At 56.4% G+C, this 13,073-nt stretch overlaps 1 protein-coding gene across 3 annotated transcripts in view; it reads left to right on the top strand.

The window, feature by feature from the left end:
- Window positions 1–13,073, top strand: part of Rxra (retinoid X receptor alpha) — an 86,524-nt gene that overhangs the window by 54,678 nt on the left and 18,773 nt on the right. For all 3 annotated transcript variants that reach the window (NM_012805.3, XM_039104342.2, XM_063283140.1), the window contains exons 2-4: window positions 5,831–6,096; window positions 9,758–9,908; window positions 10,454–10,633. In NM_012805.3, coding sequence (NP_036937.2) covers window positions 5,831–6,096; window positions 9,758–9,908; window positions 10,454–10,633 — 597 coding nt within the window. The remainder of the gene's footprint in view (window positions 1–5,830; window positions 6,097–9,757; window positions 9,909–10,453; window positions 10,634–13,073) is intronic.

Consider the following 13,073-nt stretch of genomic DNA (forward strand, 5'->3'; position numbering starts at 1 on the left):
CTAGTGACCGTAAAGGTGGGTTTGGCATGCAGAGTCTGTGAGGCTGCCTGGGTCAAATGAACTCAGGGGTTGGGGTGCGGCCTGTAGGAGCTGTATAGTCAACTCTACAAACTGGTCTAGCTCCCTGGACCTTACTGTCAGGGGATCGTCCGTCTCTTTCTGAGCTCAGCCTCCTGTGTGCCCCACCCCACCCCACCCCACCCACCATCCTTACCTCTTTGCTTAGTGGCCTGGCGCTCAGCTGCAGGGGCACATGTTGATCTCTTGGGATGACCATGGCAGACCCTCCCACTGGGCCTCTGCCATGCTAAAGAAGGTTGGTTGGATGGGGCAGGGCCAGAAGTTAGCTTTGGACCGGTCAGCCCTTCGCTGTGAGGTCTGTAGGGATAAAGCCCAGATGGGTGCCTGGGATTGGTGCCGTAGTTCATTTCCTGTGGTTACCCATGGGTGGTGGGGGTGAAGAAAATACACTTCTGTTCACTGTACCTTTGTCTTCCTCTCCCTGCTGCTTCTCTCAGGGTTTTGTGGGCTGGGGCCATCGCAGGCTCAGAAACAGGGTCTATTGCATTCTGGCCCCTGTGTGCTGGCAGACTTTCTGGGTCTGGGTCTGTGAGATTACTTACGGGCTCACTTCTGACCAGTTCAGTTCTCTCTGCTTGAGGGGTCCCTGCGGTGGGCTGCCTCCCAGCAGTACTAATTGGGCTGGAATCAGTCTCACTTTCTCTGACCACCAAGGAGGTTGGAGCTGGCCTGAGGCTTCCTGATAGGAGGCTGAGATATTGGCTGGGGCTTTTGAGGGAAGGACTGGGTGATCCCAGAGCAGGCCCCTGGAGTGGTTAGCTGACACTGGGAGAGGAGCTAGGCTCACAGCTGGAGGTGACCACTGGGGAGTCCCTCCTCAGAGAGTAGGAGTCAGGCTTGTAGTAGAGTTGGGCACACAGGGCTACTGAGGACTGTTCTCTGGGCTGACACAAATGCCTCATCCCATTTTACAGAGAAGGAAACTGAGATTAAGCAACATTGAGGGGTCCCTGTAGCCTGCCTTCCTCTTCCCTCCTGCTCTGACCACCCTTAGCCTCCCTCAAGTCCTGGCGCCATGGTCCCTGCCATAGTCCCATTGCTACTCTCCAGGGCTACCACTTCTCCCTCCCAGGGCTTCAGGGGAAGCAGTACTTCCGGAAGGTGGAGGCCGGAGGTGGGCAGCCCAGGAAGCTCTGAGGACCCGTGAGCTACCCACTGCAAAGTTTCAGTTCCGGGGGGTGTCCCCAGGCGAGGATCAGGGCACTGTGCTTAACATGACAGCCATCCTGGTGCTGGCTCACTATATGGGCCTTGTCTGTATGCTGGGCACCCTCCTCAGGTCCCTCCCTTGTGCTCTCCTTTGGACCCATCTGTCCTTCCTGTCAGACTCTAGATGGAACAGCCACACGGTCCACTTCTGTTCACCGGGGCACACAGACAGATTCTGCCGTGCCAAAGGGCTGTGCATGATTGAGCCCCTCTGCAGGAGCTGGGGTTCCCTGGCTACCTTGGAGGGCTGTAAGGCTATCCCCACCCCAGCTGCAGTAGGCTGCCATTTCTGGCACCCTTCCTGCCGCGCAGAGGCTGGAAGGGGGTTTGTGGGAGTTCCCTGGGCCTCTTCCTGTGGGTCCTGCTGCTGGCAGGCGTTCTGCAGACACCGTGGCATGGTGGGGGTGATGCTCCTCACTTGGCCGTGACCTCACAGGTGCCTGGTATCTTGGAGTCACCAGAGATGTCGCCAGTATTTCAGCATTCAGTATGTCAGTCGTATTAGTGTCACCTACCCTCTGAGGTCTGGGGATGGCCCTGGGTGCTGGGCTGGGGACAGTCCATCTCTGCTCTGTGTTGGCTTGCTGTTTAAACCTCCAAGCAGTCACAGCGTGGTCAGTTTTATACGGAAGAAATACTCTCCACCCCCTTCTCTGCGCACCCTACCTGGACTGCAGTGCCAGCTGCCCATGATGATGGGTATCTTTCTTGTGAAGAAGGACTTTCTACTCTTTGTCCTTGAGGCACATGTAAACCCCTGGCTACACTCCCCCCGCCTGGGTCCCTGACTGTGTTGGTGGTAGTCCTGCAGAGGTATCTCGGATTGTAGGGTTATGTGTGGGATCCTTCTGCCTCATAATCTGAGGTCTGGGGTTATGTGACTCAGTTGCCCCCAGTCATGGCCTTTCTGCCACTTCTTGGGCAGGGAATATTCGAGTCCTGTGATTCCCAGGTCTGAAGCTGGCACTGTGCAGCCGCAGGCCCCACCCACCAAGCCCCGATGCCAGAGGGGTGTGCAGGTTTTCCTTAAGCAGTGGAGGTGGCTGGTGCTAACACCCCTGCAGGTCCAAAGTGAGGCCATAGAAAACTGTGCTCCACAGGGACCATGGCTTATCAGGGTGTTGGCAGCCAGACAAAGCAGGCATGCACACAGTACACATGTGCATACACACACGTGGCATACGTGCACAGGGCTCGCGTGCATACAAGATGAGCCAGGAGGCTTTCCTTGCAAGGATGCAAAGGCATTTCTTGCTCATTCCCTTCCTGATTAGAAAGTTTCTCCCTCCAGAAGGTTCCAGAAAACACACCCAGTCCATTGTCACCCAGGCTCTGGGAAGGTGTCTACAGTGGACATTCTTTGTAAACAGGAAAGCCTGGGGTGGAGGCCTGGGGCTGTGGGGACCTACTAAGGTAGGCATTGCTCTGGTGGCAGCCTTTGCGACCCCTCCTGCTCCCCAACCCCCACTCCCCACCCCCCACCCCCACTGGAGCCCCGGGATGTACAGTCTGCTTGGAACAACAGTAGGATGCTTGGCTGTGTACCACCAGGCTGCAGGCAGGGTGGAGGGCTGGGGGAGGGGTGCCTAGGGAACCTTCCCACAGGGACGGCCACATTCCCAGACTGGAGGCTTGGCTCTTGGTCCTGCTGTCTCCCTTTCTTCCTGAAGTCTCTGCCTGTGCCACCTTGGCCTCTTTCCCCCTCCATTGGTTTGGCTCCCCTCCTTAGCAGTTTCCAACTCGAGCCAGGTACGGGCGGTGAAGGGCCAGGGGAGCTTTGGGGTACAGCCGGTAGGTAGCTGGCAGCCTTACAGTCTGCCTCCCTCCATTCTCTCCCGCCGAAGTTTTCTCCAGAGGAGCAGCTCCGGCTTGTGGCTTTTTACACAGACCCAGTTGTGCTTGAACATCCCATCCCAGTTGTCCCCTGTGTCTGCAAGAATTCCTCCTTGGCTCCCTGGGCAGGAGCACTCTTCACGCAGTGGACATGGCCAGTTTTCCCTGGTGTTTGGGGACAGCTAGCTAATGAGTGCCACCCTTAGTGTGACAAGCTGCCCTTGTCCCTGTGTCGCTCCTGTTGTCCAAGTCCTCCTATGAACAGGGGGTGCAAAGAGCCTGAGGAATCTGAGGGGTTTCTCTTTTGGTCGTGCTTCATCTGGTTCTCAAAGACCAGGAAGAGTAGACCCTCTCCGGTCCCAGCCCAGCTCCTTCCTGGGTACTGCAGCATTACCCTGCTTTCTTCTGGAACGCCTGCAGAAGGTGATAAAGGTCAGCGAAATACTCTCAGCCGGGCCTGCAGGATCAGTGAGGGCTTAGACGGGTGCTACGCAGGGGTCTCACAGTGGTATACCTCAGATGGCAGGGCTCAGGGGAGGCGAGACTGTGATGGGTCAGCCCAGTGGCCTCCAGGTATCCCAGTGGTGTGGAACCGGCTGTTGTTGCCTGGCCTGGGGCAACTGCAGATGTAGTAAGTTTGCCGTCAGGCAGTTCTTATCCGTGAACCTTCACAGATCCTTCCTCTGTCACAGGTAGGAGGCAGAGACTTTTCTGACGGCGTCACAAGAACTCAGTTGACGTCAAAGGCACAAAGACATTCCAGGCTCATATAAGCAATTGGATTTTGTGCTTCTTCCTTTTAGACACACCCTCCATTCCCCGTGGACCTTCTCAGATCCACGTGGAGTTTAATGGAGCTGGTTTGTGGTTCACACCCTGGCCTGTAGGTGCTCACCACCGCTTGGTTCTGGTGTTAAATTTTTTTCTCATGTATTGGGTGGTTTAGCTGCATGTATGTGAGTGTACTCTGTGCATAGAGTCCCTAAGGAGGCCAGAAGGAGGTATCAGATCCCCTGGAACTGGAGTTGTGGACAAATGCTAGCCCCCACGTGGGTGCTGGGAACCAGACCCTGATCCCGTGGAAAGGCAGCAGTGCTCTTAACCACAGGGCCGTCTCTCCTGCCCTTCGCTTTTGAGACAGGGTTGTAAATCCGGCTGGTTTTGAACTCACAGAGATCTCCCTGCCTCTGCCTCTCTAGTCCTGGATTAAAGGTGTGTACTACGTCACCCAGCTAGTTATGGATTTCTTAAATTGGCTTTCTTTTCTTTCTTATTTATTTTTATGTATGTATGTATGTATGTATGTATGTATGTATGTATGTATGTATGTATGAATGAATGTATGTTCAACAAGCTGGTTTGTTCCCAGTGTTGTGAATGGCAAGGGTTTCTGGCAGGTGAGGTGAAGCTCATTTGCTGATGGACTTGATCCCTTCTGTCCGTCAGGGAAGTCGTAGAAGACAGGTTGGCCTCACTATAGTAGACCTGGTCACAGTGGGACCTCCTTATTACGTCCTCCTCTTTAGAGGAAAAGGGGAGAACTTGTAGAACTTGGGGATTGGAATTGGTTAGGTTTCTCTTGAAGGACTGGTCCTGGTGGCAGGGCCTCTGTGTCCTTACTGGTTTGGAATTGGCACGGGGCAGCTACTGGGATCACCCTGTACTGTGCTGGCCACCAGGTTCAGAATGGGCTTACAAGCATTGGCCAGAGTCGAGTCTGCTCTGAGCCATAGCTGCAGCGCCTGTGTTGTCTTAAGGCTCCTGTGGTGTCCTCCAGCATTCGTTGTGGGCTTCGTCCTGCTCCGATCACATTGCAGGATGAGTTAGGCTCAGAGTGGCGAAGTCTTCCCAGGGTGCCCACACCCAGGGTGGGTTAGTCACTCATTTCATGTGCCTGGCGTTTTTCTTGACTTACCAGGAGCCTGGTGGCAGGAGAGGCCAAGGCCATGAGAGATGAGAGGAGAAGGAGGGAGGCAGGGGAAGCGGGGATTCTCAGAGCACCAGCCTTGGAGGGACCTGTAACTCCCAACTTGGTGTGCGTCTCTGCCCTGTGCAGGCTCCTCACTGTCTTCTCCGTGGTCTGCCAGGCCTGCGGACACTAGATTGGATATCTAGGGACCTCCCCAGCCACTGGAGTTGGGGAGACCTGATTGAAAATTTTCATACGTTTGAAACCCTGCATGAAAGGTGTGCGGGAGGCCCCAGCCCCAGCCCTGCTCCGTGGATTGCAGGTCTCCTGCTCGTCGCACTCCCAGCCCCTCCACAAGGCCACCTGGAAGCTCCCCACCCACGTAGGAAGTGCCAGTACCTTCCTTTCTGCTGGCCCCTTCCTTCTTTCAGGTCCCACAAGAGTCAGATGGGCTCCAGTGCATGGAGGGAGAAGAGCCAAGGGCCTGCAGTCTGGGCTGCCCTGCTGTGGTACCCAGAAGTCCAGGTCATGGGGTCCACAGGGAAGGCTCACAGACATTTGAGCCCAGCTTGCTGTGCTCGCCCTGACTCTGCACAGGCAGCTGTGAGAACCCCAGAGAGGTGAAGATGGATAGCACCGGCCCTTCTAGGGCCCTCAAAGATGGTCTGGCTTTTAGAGAATGGTAGAGGTGTCTTGGCACCCTAGATTTGCCCGTGTCTTGAGTGAGTAGGAGAGTGGGCAATTCCCAGGTCCTAGAGGGTGCTCTGACCTTCCTTTCTGCTCATTCTTGTCTTGCAGACTTCTCTACCCAGGTGAACTCTTCATCCCTGAGCTCTCCAACGGGTCGAGGCTCCATGGCTGCCCCCTCGCTGCACCCTTCCCTGGGTCCAGGACTCGGCTCTCCTCTGGGCTCCCCTGGGCAGCTGCACTCGCCTATCAGCACCCTGAGTTCTCCCATCAATGGCATGGGCCCACCCTTCTCGGTCATCAGCTCCCCGATGGGCCCGCACTCCATGTCGGTACCCACCACACCCACACTGGGCTTCGGGACTGGCAGCCCCCAGGTGAGTGCTGAGCTGAACTTTGGGGACATGGGACAGAAAGTGGGGCAGAAAGTGTAGACTTTGAAGCAGTAGGTCAGAACTGAGATGTCTTTTTCTTCACGGGAGTGGGCTACAGAGCAAAGGCCTCATGCTGGTAGAGTTAGGGATGAGCCTCGCTCTGGCTCCTATAGCTCTGCCAGTTGAAATTTCCTGTAGCTGGTCTTCAACTCAGCCTGGAGCCTGCCCCCATGGCTGTGGAACTCGGGGGCATCTGCTTCCTCAGGCTTGGGGACATCTTTCAGGGTCCCCTGGGGCTCATAGGTTCCTTGTCCCCGGACGCTGGACTCAGTATCCCTAAGCCTTCAGGGAAAGCACATCCTGGCCCTGGATGCCCGTCCCTGGGTTCCATAGAGGCCCTGGTTGCAGCCGATGTGTGGGCTCTGGCTCTCTGTGGCTCTGCGCATGGTGGCTATCTGCAAGATATGACTTCCTTTCCTGTGGCCCTGGTCCTGCTCTGGGCACTCTAGGGGTCTCACTCAGCCTCTTCCTCCCAAGGCCCTGAATACCTGTTATAGTGCCTCTCCCTGCTTCTATTTACTTGAGGGTCTTGGTGAGTTTCTACCTGGATTTTTTGTCCTTAGTGTACATGAAGCTCTGTATCTGGAGATCCAGCTCCTTGGGGTTCCTCTCTCCCTTTCTGAAACAAGTCAGGGATCCCCTTTTGGCTCTGAGCTTCTTAGGTTGGGTTCGTTCTCTCCTCCCCCAATAGCTTTGCTGTTCCACCTCCCATTGGCATGTCTGGGACCCCTCACTAGAACTAAAGGGCCAACAGCCCCTATGTGTCCCTTAGATTTCCAAAGCCTTTTGCCCTGAGCCACGCTGTCTCCTGTGTTGGAGTATGTGGAGAGGCCGGCCACTCACACCTCACCAGGTAGCCTGTTGAGACTGGTCTGAGCTTCTTAAGCTTCTCCCCCAGACAACCTGGCTGCTTTTTCTAGGTTGATTCCATCTAAGCCTCTTTGCCCTAGTCAGTCTCTCCCTCTCCCTCTCCCTCCCCCTCCCCCTCTCCCTCTGTGTGTGTGTGTGTGTGTGTGTGTGTGTGTGTGTGTGTGTGTGTGTGTGTGTGAGACAAGCCCCTGCACACATAGAAGAGCTAGGCTCCTGTTTATGAGCAGTCTGTTACACTGTCCCTGGCGGCTCCTCACCTTGCTTCTCAGAAGCAGACAGAAGGCCTGAGGTGCTGCTGTCTGTGACCACCTGTGTGCAGGCATGAAGCAGGCCTGACCACCTCCCCTGCCTTGGCCACGTTATTTTTGTCATACCTTCTCTATACCTTTGCTAGGAAGCCATGAGTGGGGAGGGTAGATGAAGAACTGATCTCCGAAGTTCCCTGGCCTCAGAGTTGGCCCCTCTTGGCTCTCAGCTCCGTGAGGCTCCTCGCCAGGTCTGGATATATCTCTACCAGGCCATGGCCACCCAGTGCCCAAGCCACCCGTGTGTCTCATTTGTTTTGGGGGCTCTACTAGGACAGGGCCCTGGGGGTGTTCCCCACCATGTCCCAAACCTGACTGAATGGCCGTGCTGGGCTCTCTGGGTAATTTACAACTGGGAAGCGTTTCTGACCGCCCAGATGAGGAGCGAGTGAGCAAGGCATGGGGGCCTCTGAGGCTCTTGCACTGTGGGTGCCACAGTGACTTTGAAAGCTTGGCGAGCATGCAGAGGCAGAGAGAAAGAGAGAGAGGGAGGGAGGGAGAGAGGGAGGGAGAGAGAGAGAGGGAGGGAGGAAGAGAGAGAGGGAGGGAGGAAGAGAGAGAGGGAGGGAGGGAGGGAGAGAGAAAGAGAGAGAGAGAGAGAGAGAGAGAGAGAGAGAGAGAGAGAGAGGGAGAGAGGGAGAGAGAGAGGGAGGAGTGAGCGAGCAGGTCTGCTCTGGATACCTCATCCGAGTGGACCTAGGTAAGGGCTGGCCTGGGCTTAGGGGGACAGGATGAGGTAGGAGGGGAAGAGGGGATGCCTGAGAAGTAGGTGGGGGCCCAGGTGCGGTACTGCTAAGGCAGAACTGAAATAAATGCCAAAGATATGAAAGGGGAAATGGGATGGCTCCACCCAGGGAGGCTTCGAGCTTCAGCACAGGGCTGCCCAGTCCTGGGCCTCTTGAAACACGTGTCGGGAGCACAGGAGCCCCAGTAGGATGGGAATGTTGAGGAAGGGGAGAATAGAAACTGTCCTGACCCATCAGCTCAGACCCGGGAAGGGCAAAAACAAGCGTCCCCCAAGCCATGGGATTCCCAATTGCCCACTAGTGGAGCTCCGGGGAGCCTCATGCGTGTCTCAGGGCCAGTAGTGGGGTTCGGTGCTACCACCCAACCTTTGCTCTGCTCTGACAGCAGGGTTTCCCAGAGCCAAGACCTCCAGAAACCTGCAGGGTTAGGCTTCCCACACAGTGACTGGAGTGGGGTGTGTGTGTGTGTGTGTGTGTGTGTGTGTGTGTGTGTGTGTGTGTATGCAGTCTTGCCAGCAAAAGCTGGCTATGTCTCCCTGCTGCCCCAGGATTCCCACATAGGGCCTTCAACCAATGAACACATGGACTGTTCTCTTCTGCCATGAGATGTCCTGCCTGCCACCAAAGCCTTTCATGTCTTGACAACTCCCTCTCACACACTCAGGGTTCTCTATTTGGGCCTTCAGGCTTCCCAGGCAGCCCACCCAAAGCTAGCCAGAGTGAGGCATTCTTGCCTAACCTCGCCAAACCTCACCAAACCTCACCAAACCTCACCGCCTGGCCGGCTGGGGCTGCGAAATCATTCTGGATTCCAGGCCCCCTCCGTTCTTTCGCTGTCCCGTGAGAAAGGGGTGGGGGGATGGGGCAGGAGGAAGGAGGCGAGGTTCCCCTTGCAGGGGCAGCAGGGGCTACACAAGGGCAGTGCAGACTGCACAGCTGGCTTTCTGCCTTGGTCAGGGGTTTTCAGAAGTGGGGGGACTACCCAGCTGGGCTCTGACGCCCTGGCAGATAGGCAGGCAGAGGGAAGCGCCTCTGGGCCCTGTGCTTACTGCAGAGCTAGGCTGGAGGCTGCGGAACCAAAACTGCTGTGTCATTGCGACGCTGCAGCTGTTGCCTGGGTGACGGGGTGAGTTTCCCACGATTGCCCCTGGCGGCCAGCGGGCAGGGAGAGGCAAGGGGTGTGCCGAGGCCATGATAGCCACATGGGCCCTACGGCTTGAGGTCCCGGGTGTCCACCCGCTTTCCTCTCATGTCCTGCCCCCGGATACCACTGTCGTGCAGGGTGGTGGGGATATGTGTGACTCTGGAGGAGCCCAGCCCCATTGCAGCCTGGGCCTCTTGTTCTCACCTGGGTGGTGGTGGAGTGCAGAGTGCCTGGGCTCTCAGGTGTCCAGGGCCCATGGCAAGTGTTAAGTGACAGCTTAACATGGTGGGTGGTGGAGAGTAAGTGAGCCTCTTGTATGCTGCTGAGAGGCTTGAGATCCCCGAGATGTGAGGTCTCTCGTACCCTGCTGGGGGGGGAGTCCTCTGAGGGCTGGACATAGAGGTGGTCCTGCTGGCCCTTAGCCGTTCTGCCTGAGTAAGGCTCTGTAGAGGGAAGTCTTCCCTCGTAGGAGACCCAGCTCTCCTTAGCGCTCATCACCAGCCTGCCAGGGCTAACCTTCCCCAATGATTCTCTTGCAGCTCAACTCACCCATGAACCCCGTGAGCAGCAGTGAGGATATCAAACCCCCTCTAGGCCTCAATGGCGTCCTCAAGGTTCCTGCCCACCCCTCAGGAAATATGTCATCCTTCACCAAGCACATCTGCGCTATCTGTGGGGACCGCTCCTCAGGTAGGACAGCCTGGTGGGCAGGGGCGTGATAACCTGGGCAGAGCTCACTGGGCTAGGTGCAGGGAAGCGAGAGCCCAGGGTAGCCCCCTGTGCCTGACAGAATAAGGGATGGGTTGGGAGCTCTAGGGAGTCTCGCTTTGTCTTCAAGTGAGGTGGATACCAGGAGGGGGAGGGTGGTCTAGAGGCATGCCAAGAGAAGGCGCATGCATGGATGGATGGCTGTGGTGCAGTGTCAGCTGGCCTCCTCTCTGGGCCAAGCCTGAGAGCTGAGAACAGTACCCATCCCCTTCCAGGGCATGATAGCTCAGGCACAGAGAGCACAAGCCCTGTTGGTGACGCTGGTCCTCAAGGCTGGTGAGCTTAGCCCTAGTCTATAGAGAGAGGCGAACCTGTTGGTTCTCTGATGAGCAGGGAGGGCCAGGCAGAGTCCAGCCTGAACCCAGACAGGGATTCTAAAATCTGGACGCAGAGCCCTGGCCTGCGGCATGACACACGGGCAAGGGCCTTGTCATTAAGTTCACCTGTCCTCTACCCCAACCCTGCAGGCAAACACTATGGGGTCTACAGCTGTGAGGGCTGCAAGGGCTTCTTCAAGAGGACAGTACGCAAAGACCTGACCTACACCTGCCGTGACAACAAGGACTGCCTGATCGACAAGAGACAGCGGAACCGGTGTCAGTACTGCCGATACCAGAAGTGCCTGGCCATGGGCATGAAGCGGGAAGGTAGGCTTTCAACACCCTCCTGCCCAGCCTCAGACCCAGGGCCTCTGTTGTCCCCTCCCTCGGCATTCTTCTTGTGGAGGGATTTGACTACAGAGTCCAGTCCTGCGTTTTGCAGTTTGCCAGATTCTGGTATAGCCTGGCCGGTTTCTTTGTGAGCCTCCTGCTCAGCAGAGCCCCTGGCCTGCTGTCTGGATAGCTTGCCTTCCTGCTAACCCTTCCCCCAACCAGACTTTCACCGAATGCTTGCTGTGTGGCTAGGTCTTGGGAGTTGAGAATAGACAAGATAGACCAGGTCTGCCCCACTGGCGGCGTGGCCAGCAGGACAAGGACTGAGCAAATACTCCACTCCAGCATGTGTCAGGGAGAGATGAGGCTCGGAGACCAAGCACTGAGCCCGAAGCGAGCAGAAGAGGCTGGAGGCAGAAGTAGGGGCGAGGAAGGGGGGAAGAGAGGCCCGTGAGATGAGGCCCATTTGGGTTGGAGTGGGGGAAAGGGCCCCTCGAGACCACCAAAGTATCTCCCAGAGCCTGTCGAATGTGAGGGTCGTCTTCCCTTCTCAAGGCCACTTCCGGTCTCATCCCTGGCAGGGTTACCTGTCAGCCTTCAGGTCCTCTGAGGAGCAGGATTCTGAGTCTGTTTTATCAGCAAGATGTATATGCACAAGGTAGAGAGGCTAGGTGCCATGACAGTTCAGACGACTCCCCCAGAGGTCCCAGATGTCAAGCTGCATAGCTAGACCTCCCAAGCTACACTGTGCCCTCCTGACCCTACATGTCGGACAGTAATTCTCTGGTTTGGTCTGTCTGTCTGTCTGCATGGGTGTGTATATGTCTGTCTGCCTCCTGCCTGCTGTCTGTCTGTCTGGGTGTGTATATGTCTGTCTGCCTGCCTGCCTCCTGCCTGCCGTCTGTCTGTCTGTCTGGGTGCCTGGGTGAGGTTTCTTCATCAGTTTTAGGCTCAGGCCTCACAAGGCTGGGCATTCTCTGAGGCAGGGTCTACTCTGTCTCCAGCACTGTCCCTCCAGCTTCCTCTGTCTGGGTTGTGCACAGGGACCAATTCCTACTGTATGTCCTACCCCTTCCTACCAGCTCTTCAAAGGCCCCTGTCCAGGACTGAGCTGAGTAGGACCAGTGCTGAGGTCTGCTTTTCTCTTCACAGTGACCCCTTCTTTTGGTACATTCTGACCCTCTTGTTCATGAGGAACCCTGTGCTCCTGTGGGATTCTTCCATGCTGTGAGGTCAGGGGTGCAGGGGTGCCAGCAGTCTGGTCCTCATTCCCAGTGCCGGTGGTAGGGCAGTTCATAAAGAATTGTATACTGTGGAGCTGGAAGTGTTGCGAATGTCCCAGTCAGGGCATCCTGACTGGGCGCACGATCAGAGTGTAGAGTTCTTTTACATCTGACCTTGACTTTGCTAAGAGGTTTCCGCGGCCATTAGGGCCCAAGTCTTAACACCGTTGCCTATCTGAGCTAGACCCCAGCTTCTGGCTTCCCCCCTACTTTCTCTGTAGTTAGAAGGTAGAGGTGGGGAGTGCTCTGCCATTAGAAGGAGTACGCTGTCTGTCCTGGGGGTCATGCCCTCGAGGGAGCACTAACTGGGAGTAGTCAGTATATCGCATCCTCTGGAGGACAGGTGCTTGAGTGGGCAGACCTGGGGTGGGCCGTGGACCCGAAAGTGACCACTAGATAAACAGGTAGGTCCCTGGCTTTGGTCACATGAGCTTGGGAGCCTGTACCTGACCCAGACTTGGGTGGTGGACATGCTCTGTCCAGATATGTCCAGATATGTCCAGGCTGACACCTGAGCATGGACCGATTAGGTACTGTGTGGCAGCGGAAAGGAGTCATGTCCGTGAGAGCCAAGGCTACCAGCAGACCTGGCATGTGGTGGGCACTGGAGTTCCGGCCCCAGAGAGGGACTCTCTAGCTCACATGACCCCTTCTTCCATTGCTCCCATGGTTGCCCTTGGGTGCTGGTGTTCAGACCCCAGCTGCCTGGATTTCGAGAGGTATGGTCATTGTATGTGATGTCCCCTAGTCCCAGTGTCACAGGAAGGGAGGCTGGAGCTGCCTAGGTCCCACTGTGTACTTCCTTTGGGTGGGGCACGGAGCAGCCCCTGTCCAGTCCTTGCACATAAAATGCTTGTCCCCCATGCCTGTGCCTAATGCTAATGTCCTGCACAGAAGTAGAAGTGGGGTGCAGAGAAGAGGACTCCACTGCAGCCTGCTCTGTTCCTTGGGCCACCCTGTGTTTGTGACACCTGAGAGACGCTTTACCCATTCCTCTGGAGAGATGCACCGAATCCCACCCCATGCCTCTTTGTTCCAGCTGGATTTATGAGTGTTTAGTTTAAGCCCTGTGAAGCCTTGTCTTGCCCTAGACACAGAGGCCATGCACCTTGGCCCCTTGGGCTGCACAGCATCTGTGTGGCAGGTATAAG

The sequence above is a fragment of the Rattus norvegicus genome, chromosome 3 (genome assembly GCF_036323735.1).
Source record: "Rattus norvegicus strain BN/NHsdMcwi chromosome 3, GRCr8, whole genome shotgun sequence".
In the NCBI taxonomy this organism is placed as follows: Eukaryota; Metazoa; Chordata; class Mammalia; order Rodentia; family Muridae; genus Rattus; species Rattus norvegicus.